Raw genomic sequence first — 15,683 nt, 5'->3', positions numbered from 1 at the left:
CATATTGTAAACAATTTTTATTATTACTACAGTATGTCGAGACCGGCAACCCTGCGTTGTGAAAGAGCAATCAGCTGACTCGTTTCTACGGGAAAAATCCAAATCGCGGGAAATTCTACGGTCTTGTACCGTAAAGCGGGCGGTAGAAGCGGGGTTTCAAATCTATCTGGGTTTTCAAATCTATCTATCAAAACAAAAAAAAAAATCAGAAAAGTCGGAACAGTCGAAAAATTGGAAAATTCTAAAAAATAACATTTTTCCATGCAGACGAGCTCCGGAAATTCATGAAGCAAGAGAACAACGTTTCGCTGCTAAACAAAAACGCCAGCAACAACGATTGTGTCCTTCGAGTATGGAACGTGCAGTCTTATATGTTCGGTTTGGTTTGATGTCTGTCGTTTGCCCGTTTTACGATGAATTGAAATTTCCAAAAGAACCTGCCGGATTGTGTTACGTAGACGGAAAAGTGATATTTCCAAGAGTTCTTCCTCCACCGGAGCCATTGCGGTCATTGTTTTTCGGTGAATCACCAAATTCGAATAATTTTTTTCAAAATTCACAGATGTATAACTTATTATCTCGCCAATAAAATTCAGAAATTAACATATTTGTCTGCAACTATACATATGTATTCACGGCCAAATTTATAATCTTGCTGGATCGCTTTTGCCGCATTCTGATCAAGATCACAAATATCTCCAAATATATTTCCTTGGACATTCACATGAATTAGTGAAAAGACGTTGTACAATTTTCCATGCGATGAAGAGAGATGTGCAGCAATTGCAAGAAATGTTGCATGAACACAACGAACTAATTGGATTATTTAAAACTTCATTGGAAAAGATGTCATCTGAAGATCACAAAATCGCTAAAAAAAGCATACAAACGACGGCCCATGAAATATTATTTGCTGTTGTTGGCGACAAAATAGAATTCCGTGATATTGTTATTCAACGTCAAGCTGGAGATGCATTAGAGCGAATCAGTGAAACTCGTCGATCGTATGACAAACATACAAATCGACTGATTGTGTTGGAAAAGAAACGAAGCTGTGATTTATCCAGAGGTGTTTCTAAACTCTTTGGATTTGCCTGACATGCCGCCGCACCATTTGCGTCTCAAACTGGGATCTGTCATTACTATGTTTCGCAATCTTCATGCGCCGAAACTGTGTTATGGAATCCGACTGATTGTGACGCAGCTGTCGAATAATATAATAGTTGCAAGAATTTTGAAAGGGAATTGCAAAGGGGAAGAATGTTTAACTTCATAAATTCCTTTGAGTTCCAACGATTTGCCATTTCAAGTCAAACGTATTCAGTTTCCAGTGAAGCTTGCATTTGAGATGACAATCAACAGTTCGCAAGCCCAGTCGCTGGAAGTGTGTTGTTGTTTATCAAGAAATATCGCAAATATATGATTTTTAACACAATTTACACAAATCCAACTTTATTTTCTTTCGAAAACACATAATTTCAATATTTTTTCTTGGCTCGCAAAAATGAGTGTCGATATGTACGAAAGCTCATCCATAAACATGCATATTTACGATGGTTTGTAGGCAAAGCTGTTAGAGCGGCAAGGGAAGCGGTGAGAATCGGCGGTCTTTCGTTTGATCTTTTCGGCACAGCTCAGATTTTCTACCAAAAAAATAATGTTGGGACACGTCGCCGCGTCGACACATTGTAGGGTTAAAAGGATGCCAAACTTATTCCAGTGTGAGATCGCCTCGATGCTAGGTTTCCCTTATGTCTATATCACCCATTAAAAAATTCACTTACATAAAAAATATAAATCAACAGAACGATAACAATTCATTAACCTTCATCTGCTCCTAAAAATAACTTACATTGTCTACCCTCATGCGTCGTTTTCGACGCATATGTACTTCCCATTGTTTTTAGTGGAAAATTGAAAACATGGACGGCGAAAACCAACATTAATTTTGTCGTTTTTATTTGCTTAACCAATTTAATTTAATTTTTTTCCAAACTTAAATTAACTTATTTTCTATGCACTTTCGGTTGTGTATGTTTTTGCATGTAGCTTTTGAACAAAAGCAACAAATTGTAGGATGCATGTTATTTTTTGAAGCAAAATTACTTTCCAAACACATCGCACATCTTTGCTTTCCTTTAATTTGTGGAGGAACGCTTTTTGATCTTTGCGATGCATTTGGTGAAGATGCCATATCGAGCAAATTCGCGGATGAACTTGACCTCGGCTTTCCAGTTCTACATGTCATAAATGGTCCAGCAAGTGATAATCCTAGCTCCCGTACAAAGTTCTTTCTTATTGTGGTTTTTTGTGTAGTCTGCCAATTAGGATTAATTTCCTTGAAAATGATAAACGCATTCAAAGCCGATATGTCAATTATATTAGCAAACACAGCCATCGGCCATCTATTGGTTTTCCTCTTGCAACTGTAGCAGGAAAGCATCTTATCAACCGTATCGACACCGCCTATTTTGAATGAAACAAGCAAATAGACGAATATAAACAAATAAATCGGAACTCATCTATAACAAACCTCTAGTTTTGTTATAATAATTTATAATTGTTGGTAGCTTTTTAACTCCGGGCTCGATTTCTTTAGAGTTATGCAAAGTGCTTTGTAAAATTGTACACTTATTTTTTCTACCTAATACCTAACCTCTAATGAAGGTTAACCTTTATCTGCTCTTCGCGTCGAAAACGACGCAAAAGCAATAAATTTTTTCAATTTTTATGAAAAGGGGCGGCAAGAAGTCAACTGAATTTCTCGACTTTGTTAATAACATTAATTTGCTTTGTTTAAACTGTTTTTCGTTCCATAAGTTTCTTTTTTGTGGATTGTGTTAAAAAAATTACGTTGGCTACCCTCTTGCGTCGTTTTCGACGCATATGAGAAAACATCTGTTTTTTGGCGGGAAACTAATTTGTCATTGTTCGTTTCGCGAGTTATTGGGTTTTTTGCAAGTGATGAAGCTATTTGTGATTAATTTATACATAAAATACATGATACATAAAAGAGATGTAAAAGAAAAAATTCAATATGTGCCAACCAAATTATTTGTCAAGTAAAGAAATATTAGTTTTTCTAAATGAAAGTGAAGCAAAAGATAATTGCAGTTTTTCTGATGCTAATGATGAAGTGTGTGTGCCAGAAGGGTCAAAAGCTAATGAAAGTGATAACTCTTCAAGTGATAGTGATTCTGGTGGTGGGGATTATATTCCAACAACTGATGCTAACGATAGTCATGGTTACACTGCAAATACCGATTCATTGTACGTATCAAAGGATGGTACAATATGACAGCCAGAACCATTTAAGCCGCAAAGTGGTAGATTTAGGAATGAGAATGTTATCAGTCTTTCGCCTGGCTTCACTCGATTTGCAAAAGCCCGTGTCAACGACATAAAAGATGCTTTTCTCCTATTTTTGCCTCCACATCTAGAAAACATAATTCTAAAGCATACAAATGCATTTGCCAAAGCTAAGTAAGGCGACGAATTCATGCGAATTGATTCCAGTCTGTTGCAAGATTATATCGGTATATTGATTTTAGCTGGTGTATATAGGTAAAATAGCGCTGCGTATTTAGAAACCATGAATGTGTTACCGTAGATGAACTGCTGTTGGGTTTCAGGGGTCGATGCAAATTTCGTCAATAAATGCCTTCGAAACCAGAGAAATATGGAATTAAGTTTTGGTTGTGCGTCTGTTCTAGGCTTGCTATATTTGGAAAATTCAGCCCTACTTGGGTAAACCAGTCGGTGCAAGCTCATGTGAAAAAAATCAGGGTCAACGTGTTGTTTTGGATTTGGTTCATGGGTTGAAGGGACACAACGTGACAATGGATAATTTTTTTTCTTCACACGGTCTCGGCCAGGAATTGCTAACAAAAGGTGTCACGATGGTGGGAACTACGAGGAAAATAAGAGATCTATTCCGCCAAATCTTCTGAATTGCAAAAAACTACCTTTGTACCATTCAACATTTGCATTCACAAGCAGCACAACGCTTGTTTCATATGTTGGTAGAAAAAATAAGTGTACAATTTTACAAAGCACTTTGCATAACTCTAAAGAAATCGAGCCCGGAGTTAAAAAGCTACCAACAATTATAAATTATTATAACAAAACTAAAGGTTTGTTATAGATGAGTTCCGATTTATTTGTTTATATTCGTCTATTTGCTTGTTTCATTCAAAATAGGCGGTGTCGATACGGTTGAAAAGATGCTTTCCTGCTACAGTTGCAAGAGGAAAACCAATAGATGGCCGATGGCTGTGTTATGTTGTTGTCATGTAAAAAAATAAATAAAAATATCACAGAACAAATATTTACACATACACAACTGAATAGACTTAAATCCCAAATTCTAATTTTACTTATAAAAAATTGCTCTCTCTTCTCTTTTTTTGGCCTATCTGTTTAAAAAAATTTTGTCTTTTTAATTTTTATTGTAAGTTTAAGTTCGCTTAATGTAACCACTAAGAAATGAAAGATTGAAACCTATAAATGTGAAACACACAAAATTTTATTCTTTAAATTAGGGACAGAAAAATCTTTTCTTAAAAATATAGTTAAAAAATATATTATTATTCTAATAAAAGGGACTATAACTATTTTTGGGTCACAATTTTCGCAACACAAAATGAGGCTAACATCTTTCATTTTATTAAAAAGAATATCTTCAATTCCTATCTTATGACAATTACTGTCGAATTCTTCCCAAAAAAATGTACAAAATCCCCAGGCGGCTTGGCTTCACCAAATTACATTTGTCTATTTGATTTTGATATATGAGGATGAATTCATCCGAAGGAATTTCATCTCCTAAATATGGTAAAGACAGGAAGCATGTATACAGTTTGAAAATTTTTAAATAAAAATAGCCACAAAAGTAGCTAACTAGTGTAATTGATATAACGAGGGTCGTGGTAAGCCTTGAAAATCCTGCCAAGAAAGGTCATTCAAAAATGAATCATTGCACACATTAAGTAGAACATTATTACTATGTTCCGAAACTACTGTAGCATCAGGTTCTAAAGACAGCTCACAGCACTCCTTTTGTCACGATGTTTCCGTAACGTAAGCACTACGATTTCCTTAACAAACCAGAGAACATATAGGGCGTTACTCTAGTACATTGTCCTGACATAGTCGTCTCGTCTTCAGGTATGGAAGACAAAAATCATCACAATCGTCTTAAACAGTTTATGTTTAACAGCAACCTCTTTATAAAACTAAAATTATTGGTTGTGTTGTTTTCTAAATCATCCACGACTCGAATAGTTTTTAAAATTTGTTCAGCCTCCTCGAAAAACCATAACTGTTCAGGTTAACATACAAAAATTTGTTTAGTGAGTACAACAGTCTCAACGAAACTGCTATTCAAAATTTCAAAACAATTTAAAAAAAACTAAATGAATTACGCGATATTAATAAAGCTCCTGCTATTTGAGCTTAAGGCTCCCGAGCTATATAGGGACGGGTTTTTTAAGTTTTGTAAACAGTTATGACTAATTTTACTTAACAAGGGGCTATCGTAAAAAATATATATTTCCTTGCCATTAACATAAAAAAAAAGCCGTGACGCTGAAACACCTAACAAATTCGCAAAATTCTGAAAATTGGTTCACTGATCGCAAACAAAATGGCAGAAATTAGTCCTATATTTTGAAGTTAGGTAATGGCTTCAAGAGGAGGATAGAGCTATGAGTAGAAGTTCACGCAAGTGAGGAATTTCAATTCCCATTCACTTGGGAGTGGCCAGAAACGACTCTTTTACTCCCCTCTTGATGACGACCATGGCAAACGAAATAAGGTTTGCCATTTGAGGGCATGCACCTGGAACGTCCGGTCCCTTAATTGGGAAGGTGCCGTCGCTCAGATGGTTGATGTCCTCGTTAGAGGGAAGGCTGAGATCACCGCCGCCCATGAAAGGAGATGGACGGGACAAGCGCTGAGGTGAATAGGTCCTTGTGGCATTTACTACAGTGACCATATAAAGGAGCGCGAATTCGGAGTGGGATTCGTGGTGGGAGAGAGACTCCGCCGCCGAGTACTGTCAATCACTCCGGTGAATGAACGTCTTGCCACAATCCGCATCAAAGCGAGGTTCTTCAACATATCGCTGATTTGCGCCCACGCCCCGACGGAAGAGAAGGACGATGTGACCAACGATGCCTTCTATGAGCGCTTGGAACGCACCTATGAGAGCTGCCCCACGATGTAAAAATGGTGCTTGGCGACTTTAATGGCAGGAACGGTTTTTTTGGCCGGTAGATTCAGCCTCCTTGAGGAAACAACCCAAGTGGGTTAAGGCTGATTGACTTCACCGGGGTCCAAAATATGGTTATCCGTAGTACTAGATTCCAGCATAAGAGAACACATCATGATATCTGGCTGTCTCTGGATCGAAAAGCCACCAACCAGATCGATAATGTTGTGACAGACGGAAGACACGTCTCCAGTGTTCTTGACGTGCGTACGCTCCGAGGTCCTAACATCGACGCGGACCACTATCTTGTTGCAGTCAAGACTCGCAACCGCCTCTGTGCTGCAAAAAACGCACGTCAACAAACACGAGATAGGTTCGACGCCGAGAAGCTGAAATCACAACAGATAGCCGAACAATTTTCTACTCGGCTTGCACACATAGTCTCTGAGAGCATTTGTCAATCACTCGGTACAAGGAAACTGCGGGACATCTCCTTACGTGCAGCTGCAACCGAAACCATTGGTTTTCGGAAAATTCAAAAGAACAGCTTGTACGATGAGAAGTGCCTTGTCGCAGCGGAGAGAAAACAGACTGCCTACCTCGCAATGTTACGATTGACCACAACACGTGCGGATTGGATAGATACCGAGAGTTGAAAAGGGAAGCGAGATGCATTTGCAGACAGAAAAAGAGAGAGGCTGAAATGCGTGAGTATGAAGAGTTTGATAAGCTGGCCGACAGGGGTAATGCCCGTAAATTCTACGGAAAAATACGGCGGCTTACAGAAGGTTTCAAAACAGGAGCATACGCGTGTAGAACCCCCAAAGGTGATAATTAAATTGTGGAGGGAACACTTCTCCAGCCTGCTGAATGGCAGTGAACGCACAACGCCAGGAGAAGGCGAACCCGATTCCCCAATCGATGACGATGGGGCAGACATTCCATTGCCCGAGCATGAAGAAGTTCGAATAGCAATTACCCGCCTGAAGAACAACAAAGCGGCGGGGGCCGATGGATTGCCGGCCGAGCTATTCAAACACGGCGGCAAAGAACTGATAAGGAGCATGCATCAGCTCCTTTGTAAAATATGGTCGGACGAAAGCATGCCCAACCATTGGAATTTAAAAGTGCTCTGCTCAATCCACAAAAAAGGAGACCCCACAATCTGCGCCAACTACCGTGGGATAAGCCTCCTCAACATCGCATATAAGGTTCTATCGAACGTATTTTGAGTAAGATTAAAGTCCACAGTCAACAAACTGATTGGACCTTAAAAGGGTGGATTTAGACCTGGAAAATCAAAAACTGACCAGATATTCACCATGCGCCAAGACTTGGAAAAGACCCGTGAAAAGAGAATCGAAACTCACCTCCTCTTCCTCGATTTTAAAGCTACTTATGACAGCACGAAAAGGAGCCGCGATGTCTGAATTTGTTATCCCCGTAAAGCTAATACAGCTGTGTAAGCTGACGTTGAGCAAATCCAAAAGCTCCGTCAGGATCGAGAAGGACCTTTCCAAGCCGTTCGATACCAAATGAGGTTTTAGACAAGGCGACGCTCTTTCGTGTGATTTCTTCAACCTACTTCTGTAGAAAAGAACTCGAGCTGCAGAACTAAACGAAGAAGGTACAATCTTTTATCATATGCCGATGATATTGATATAATTTCGTCTATTTAGGAACTAGTATTAACACCACCAACAATGTCAGCCTCGAAATCCAACGCAGGATTGCTCTTGCGAACAGGTGCTACTTCGGACTGAGTAGGCAATTGAAAAGTAAAGTCCTCTCTCGACGAACAAAAACTAAACTCTATAAGTCACTCATAATTCCCGTCCTGCTATATGGTGCAGAGGCTTGGACGATGACAGCAACCGATGAGTCGACGTTACGAGTTTTCGGGAGAAAGGTTCTGCGAAAGATTTATGGTCCTTTGCTCATTGGCCACGGCGAATATCGCATTCGATGGAACGATAAGCTTTACGAGATATACGACGACATTGACATAGTTCAGCGAATTAAAAGACAATGGCTACGCTGGCTAGGTCATGTTGTCCGGATGACGAAAACACTCCAGCTCTGAAAGTATTCGACGCAGTACCCGTCGGGGGAAGCAGAGGAAAAGGAAGACCTCCACTCCGTTGGAAGGACCAAGTGGAGAAGGACCTGGCTTCGCTTGGAATATCCAATTGGCGCCACGTAGCGAAAAGAAGAAACGACTGGCGCGCTGTTGTTAACTCGGCTATAATCGCGTAAGCGGTGTCTACGCCAATTAAGAAGAAGATAATTTCGTCTATCTTGGAACCAGCATCAACACCAACAACAACGTCAGCCTCGAAATCCAAGGCAGAATATCTCTTGCCAATAGGTGCTACTTCGGACTAAGTAGGCAATTGAGAAATAAAGTCGTCTCCCGGCGAACAAAGCCAAAACTCTATAAGTCACTCATTATTCTTATCCTGCTATATGGTGCAGAGGAATGGTCGATGACAACATCTGATAAGTCAACGTTACAAGCTTTTGAGAGAACGGTTCTGCGGGAAGTTTAAGGTCCTTTGCGAGTTGGCCACGGTGAGTATCACATTCGATGGAACGAAGAGCTGGATGAGATATACGACGACATTGACATAGTTCAGCCAAGTAAAAGGCAGTGGCTACGCTGCTCGACTGGCTCGCTGTTGTTAGCTCGGCTATAATCGGGTAAGCGGTGTCTAGGCCAGTAAAGAAGAAGAATGGCTTCAAGAATGTATTTGGTGAGAACATTCCCTCTGCAGGAACCTTTAACGAAAAAATAAGCTAATGGGTGGGACCAAGGCTCTCCGCCTTTACCTTGCATCATTATGGCCATTGCAGTTGTCACTAATCTTGAAGCGCGATTTTCATCTCCATAATCCTCAACACCTCTCACCCTATCGAAATTTGTATAATACTGCAAAACTATGGCACCTCTGCTTGTTAAAAGTGTGAGTAATTGTGCGTGTTATAAAAACTTAAATAATTTTAGTGAAAAGGCAGAAATTTAACAAAATCTGCTTATCAATCCGGAGAATCCAAAGCGCGGTATTCAGTTGTATTGGATTGCAGAAGCAGCGACCAGGGATAAAGAGATGTTCAACTTATTCCAGTGTGAGAGCAAATCAAAATAAGCGTTTTTACGCGTACTATGATCCTTCACATTACAAAATGTTTTATCAAATACATTTAAGTTTCACAAATTTATTTAGTTTTCATTGCTATATATGTATTTTTTATTAGTGGTCTTGAACGATGTAACAAATCCCTCCGTTTACAAATTTTTTTGGTAAGATTTCAATCTGGCCATCGCTCGTTTCCAATTGCTAAACGTCAAAACCAGATGTAAAGAGATGTCAATGACTGGAACGGCCAGAATGAAATTATATCAAAAATATATGTAAATGGAGGAATTTGTTGGCGCCGTTCATGATCGCTAATAAAAATTGAAAAAAAAAAATTTAATTAAAGAAAATGCCGCATTTAAATATATTTCATGAAACGTTTTGCTATATGATGCATAGAATAATTAATTTTCAAAAAAACATTTATTAATTGAGAACTAACAGGCTTAATTCACCTTATTGAGTAGTGAAATATCAAAAGTCAGTTGTTTTAATATATCATAAAATCATAAAAAAGGATTTAAGTAGTTTCGCTATATATTTAAAGGCCAATATATAATAATTTGCATTCGTAAAAAATGTTGGGTGTTTTAATTTAAATGGGCAAAAATTCTTATTTTGTTCGATGTGGCCACAATGGAAAATGTTATTTTGTTTAATCTGGTCATAATGGAAAATGTTTTAAAAACGCTTATTTTGAGGCGCTCTCACACTGTATAAGTTGGGCAGGAATAAAGGGATGTCCAACTTATTCCAGTGTGTGAGCGCTTCAAAATTAGCGTTTTTAAAACATTTTCCATTATGACCAGATTAAACAAAATAATAATTTTTGGGCATTTAAGTCAAAATTAGCACGAATAAAAACTACTATATAGTGGTTATTTATTATATGGAGAAACTATTTAAATCTTTTTATAGTATATTAGAACAACTGGTTTTTGACCTTTCAATACCCAATAAAAGGATTTAAGCTTGTTAGCTCTCAATCATTAAATTTTTTTTAATCATTTTCCATTGAAAATGATACTATAAGGCTTCAAATTACAAAACGTTTCATCAAATACCTCTAAATTTCACAAATTTATTTAATTTTCATTGTTTTACATTTTTTATAAGTGGTCTTGAACGATGCAACAAATCCCTTTTTACATATTTTTTTGGTAAGATTTTAATCTGGCCATTGCTCGTTTCCAGTTGCTAAACGTCAAAACCTCCTGAACTCGATCAACTGTAAAAGTTCAGGAGGTTTTGACGTTTAGCAATTGTTCTCTCATTTCCAGTGAGAGAGGAGTTGGACATCTCTTTATCTCTGCCATTATCCCTGTCTCTGCAGCGACTTACAACCACTGACTAATTTGGATTGGAAGGTTTGTTATTTCGCCGGTAGCACCTTTTAGTGGACACAATGCAGAAAACCATCAGATGTTTTGAAGACTTTTATGGCGTCATAATAAATTACTTATTTTACTTTAGCCTAAAAGTATACTAAAAAACTTAAATCAATAATTATTCTCAATGCAACTGAGTTATAGGGTTGCCAAGTATTGTTTATTTTGTATTTACATATTTTATTGTTTAAATGTTTATAATTATAAGCAAATTTTAATAGCCCGAGCAAAATTAATACGCTTTAAGCAACGCTAATGCATATTAGCGCTGTCGTCTGTCGGGGCTATAAAAGCAATGCCAATTATTAAGACACCACTTCCAGGAGAAGGTAAGTTAAATAAAACTACCAAACAAAATGTTACAATCGAAGAACTAACAAAAAAAGCTAGAGGTAATGGAACAAATATGTAAAAAACTCTCACTGGAAGTAAATACTCTAAAAGCCGAAACTAGAAAGCTTAATAGCCCTGACAGACGTGCAAAATAAATGCGCCTTATGCAATTCTAATGCGCATTGAAATTTTATGGTGACAGACGGCAGACTTGTGCATTGGACAGCTGATAGTGAAACTTGTTTATTTATTATTAAAAAACGTGAAATAAAAATAAATAAGATAAATTATTAATAGAAATTTTGTTATTTTTGGAAAATTAATATAAATTTATCGAAAAAATTCGTTTCTTATTAACTACGTTAAAAGATAATAGAGTGAAATTAAAAACAATAACTGAATGTAATGGAATTGGAAAAATGGATAGCAAACTGTGCTTTGTTTATTTTCTGCCATCTAAAAATATTAAAATTTGTTTTTGTTAATATACTTACACATAATTATTTAGCAATATAAAACTGCTTACCCTCATGCTGTAAACGCAATGGAGGTGGTGTGGGGCTTGTTTCCACACTTCTGTATTTTGCCTATTTCTATCAATTTATCAGAAAAACGCTCAACACAATATTTGGCTTCTTTTTCTTTATTTCATCCGACTCGTTCAATTAGTTCAGTTCGACTTTCTTACATCAAAATGTTGCCAGACGGCTCAAGAAACTTAACTAAAACTAGTATATTTAAATTAGGTTGCCACAGGTACTCCCTTCCCAGTGATTCAATCACGATTTAGAATTGTCTGCAATTGTTACATTTCTTTTTTTATAGGTTCGCAGCGGTGTGTTTGGTAACTCGTCACTTCTGGGAAGGAACGCTGGTTTTAATCTCTCCACAGATATGTTGTGTATTGCGTTGTTAATTTTAATTGCATAGAGTCTGTCTGAAATGCGTTCCACCACTTCGAAGAGACCCGTGTAAAGAGGCTCTAGTGGTTTTCTCACATGATCCGAGCGGATGAACACATGACTACAATCGTGTAGATTTTTATTGATGAAAAATCGTGCTGAATTGTGGTGTACCGGTGAACTTGGTTTTAGCTACTGTATGTACTCACGAAACTTGGATATGAACTCCTGTGGATTATATGATCCATCCCCGCTATCAAAGAATTCGCCGGGTAAACGAAGATTGGTGCCATACAGCATTTCTGCTGGGGATGCTCCAATGTCTTCTTTATGGGAACAGCGAAGTCCTAACATCACTGTTGGAAGGAGAAGTGGCCATGAAGTATTTCGATTGCACATGAGTAAAGCTTTTGGCGTGGTTAAACAATATCTGTATCCCTCATGCTCTGGAAGAATGATAATATCAAGGTGGACATGGTCGAAACGTTGATCAGTTTGTTTGAACGGCTTAGGCGCTAGATGATTGTGCTTTTGTATTTTTGATCGTTGGCAAGTGATACAAGAACGAACCATTTCTATTACGTCCTTGTTCATTGACAACCAAATGTATTTGCTTCTAATTTGTTTTAAAGTTGATCTTGTACCAGGGTGTGAGAAATTGTGAATGTGTTGAAATATTTTGTCGCGAAGCTTAACTGGAACGTACGGCCGAACCATTGCATCTGATATATCGCATTATATTGTATTCCCAGATTGAAATTTTAGCTTCTGTAAATTTAAACTAGTGTTATTGTTTATGACTATTTGTTTTAACTCTGAATCTCTCTGCTGTTCTTCTTCTATTTCATCCATTGTGACTACTATGGGCATATCAATTTGGCATACTCTGGAGAGTGCGTCCGCTACCTCATTATTTTTACTAGACAGAAAGACGATTTCCGTTGAAAATTGTGCAATATAATTTAAATGCCTTACCTGCCTTGGTTACGCTTTGTCTGCTTTTTGTGTTGGACGAAAATGTTTAATGGTTAAGTATATTGCCGAAAGCTCACGGTCATACGCAGAGTAATTTTTTTGCGCATTTTTTAGTTTGGTTGAGAAGAATGCGATTGGCTTCCATTCCCCATTCACTTGTTGTTCCAGGTGTGCTCCAGCTGCAGTCTTCGACGCATCTGTTGTTAATGCAAACGACGCATTTGGTACCGGAAAATTTAACAATGTTTGTGTAGTCAAACTGGCTCTGCAGTCGCTGAATGCTTTTTCAAGCTCTGCATCCCAATCGATTTTTCGTTTGTCATTTTTTTCGAGTCTTTGAAAAGGTTATGTAGAGGTGCTTGAATTTGTGCGACGCTAGGAATATGTTTCCTGTAGAAATTTACCATTCCTAGAAACCGGCGGAGTTCAACAATTGTATTCGATTTTGGATATTGACAGAGTGCTTCTACTCTTTCTTTCGGTGGCTGTATACCTTCCGCTGAGATGTGGTATCCTAGGAAGTTTAGTTCGCTAACGCAAAACTCACACTTGGATAAGTTGACACATAGTTTTGCTTCTGTAAGTTTCTGCAGCACCAACTGGACATGCTTATGATGTTCTTTTTCATTTTCTGAAAATATGAGAATATCATCTAGGTAACAGAAAACAAAGTCGATATTTCTGAATGTGATGTCTATGTATCTTTGGAACGTTTGAGTGGCTTTTTTAGCCCAAATGGCATAACGACAAACTCAAAAAGTCCAATTGACGTTCGAACTGCTGTTTTCGCTATGTCTTTTCGCACATGCGTATATTGTAATAAGCTTTTTTTATATCTATTTTGGAAAAAACTGCTTTACCATGTAAGCAGTCGACTATGCTATCGAGGTGCGGTATCGGATAGCTATCTGGTTGCGTGTGGGTTTTCTCTTTCACTAAGTGAATTGGGCTTGCCCAAGGTCTGCCTGATGTACGAATTAAATATACCTAGTTGCAACAGTTCATTGAATTCGCTTTTGATGACATTTAATTTTTCTCCGGAGTAACGGCGAAGTGGCTCTGCAAGAGGTCGGCAACCTGTTACAATTTGGTGATTGACGTCCATTGATGTTGGTAAGGTGTAAATATTACGCGTTGTCAACTCAATATGCTGCTTAATGAGGTCTTAAAATATAGATGAGGGGCTTATTGTTGATATGCTGTGCATTTCAGCCTACCGAACTGTTCCTTTTGTGGTAAGGGTTGTTTGGGAATCAACCAGACACTTTGCTCTGAGGTCTGTCAGAAGGCCAAAATGTACCAGAAAGTCTGTTCCTATGATAGGTGATTTTACGTTCGCTATTACACAGTTCCATGTGAAACTCCTCCGTAAGCCCAAACTTAGTGACAGATTTCTAGTACCAAAAGTTTGAATGGTTGAGCCATTTGCTGCAAAAAGCTGAAGGCTATCAGGAGTAAGTGTTGAGTGTTTATGATGTTCAGTGGTACAAATGAGATGACAGAACCGGAGTCAATTAAAAAGTTAAGATTGTTTTTGCTCTCAAAAATGTACGGTCTTTGTTCTTTGATGCTGATGTCTTGTTCTACGCTGCCATCAGTTGCATCGATAGACGTAGGTTTGTTGAATTCGCATGGAGCTTGACATTTCCTCGATGCTGCACCAAATCGAATATGGTAGTAACATACTTTTGCGTTTTCACGTAGTCGACTTCTGCTTCGTTCGCCAACGGGTTCGGCGCTTGAACCATGACGTTGGTTCATTGTTGCAGCCATGTTGACTGATATTCCGCTTAGTTTTTGAATAATTTGGTTGAAGGAGGTCTCCAACGCCAATATTCGTGCTTCAAAGGTGTTTTGCTTGGATATGTTTAGAGCTGAGCAATTGGCTTCGTTGTCTTGCGGAACGGTTGTAGATGCGACTATGTGTGAGGGTGAATTATCTACAACTCGATCGGCTACCTCGGCGAGATTTTGCAAGTCTGTAGACTTGCACGCCGACAATATGCAACGAACGTTGTTGGGCATTCGCTGCAACCAAAATGTTGACAGACCTTCATTAGAGACGTTATTGCCGTCCAGATCACGCATTTCCCTCAACAATTGACTGGGTTTCTTATTGAACAGTTCTATTCCTGTTAGAAGTTTCATCAACTGCTTCTCTTGGACTCACCGAAACGAGCAATTAGTTCTCTTTTCAATTTGTCATACTTGCCCGTGTTCGGTGGGTTTCTTGCAACATCTGAAACTCGGCGTAGGGTTTCTGCATCAAGTGCTGTAATTACGGTGTAATATTTAGAGACATCAGATGTGAGACGATTTATATGCAACAAGCCGTTTATTTGCGTGAACCACAGGTCTGGGTCCGATGGCAAAAACTGGGGTAGTCTAATGACACCAACTGCTTCTATCGCGTTGTGTTGGCCCCCTTCTCTTGTACCCGCTTTTACTCGGGTTTGCTGTGCTGGCCAGGTGGCGTCCGATTTCGGTGTGCCTTCATCTTTGTTAGGTGAATCCAGTAGTGACATCGTGATGTAAGGATATGCTGATTGCAGTTGATGTATACAAGTTGTAACTGCCAACAAAGTCAATTGCGTAGTAGCTTTGAATCGGCGCTTGTTTGTCGTCACGCCGGCGCTTGTGTATTGGCTGATTATTGCGGAAGGCGTTCACTTAAGTTTCCTTTTTACAGGTGCGCTTATTCTTTGCGGGGTCACCAATTATGTGGGGCTTGTTTCCA

The 15,683-nt window shown here is 38.5% G+C and overlaps 1 protein-coding gene across 1 annotated transcript; it reads right to left on the bottom strand.

The window, feature by feature from the left end:
* Positions 1 to 14,326: 14,326 nt before the first annotated feature.
* On the bottom strand, positions 14,327 to 15,471 carry LOC126766062 (uncharacterized). Its single transcript, XM_050483762.1, has 2 exons — positions 15,117 to 15,471; positions 14,327 to 15,072 (listed from the first exon to the last, which is right to left on the bottom strand). The coding sequence occupies exons 1-2, from the start codon at positions 15,469 to 15,471 to the stop codon at positions 14,327 to 14,329; spliced, it is 1,101 nt and encodes a 366-aa protein (XP_050339719.1).
* Positions 15,472 to 15,683: the final 212 nt, after the last annotated feature.

This window comes from Bactrocera neohumeralis, unplaced genomic scaffold, assembly GCF_024586455.1.
Source record: "Bactrocera neohumeralis isolate Rockhampton unplaced genomic scaffold, APGP_CSIRO_Bneo_wtdbg2-racon-allhic-juicebox.fasta_v2 cluster11, whole genome shotgun sequence".
NCBI classification, from domain to species: domain Eukaryota; kingdom Metazoa; phylum Arthropoda; class Insecta; order Diptera; family Tephritidae; genus Bactrocera; species Bactrocera neohumeralis.
Note: the sequence above shows the minus strand (reverse complement) of the source record. Positions and strands in the feature narration are given on the sequence as shown.

Excerpts from the sequence above, each read along its gene's own strand:
- LOC126766062 (XM_050483762.1), bottom strand. The coding sequence starts at position 15,471 with ATGTCACTACTGGATTCACCTAACAAAGATGAAGGCACACCGAAATCG. Across the intron at positions 15,073-15,116 it reads AGAACTAATTGCTCGTTTCG|AACTGTTCAATAAGAAACCC; the intron begins GTGAGTCCAAGA and ends TAACAGGAATAG.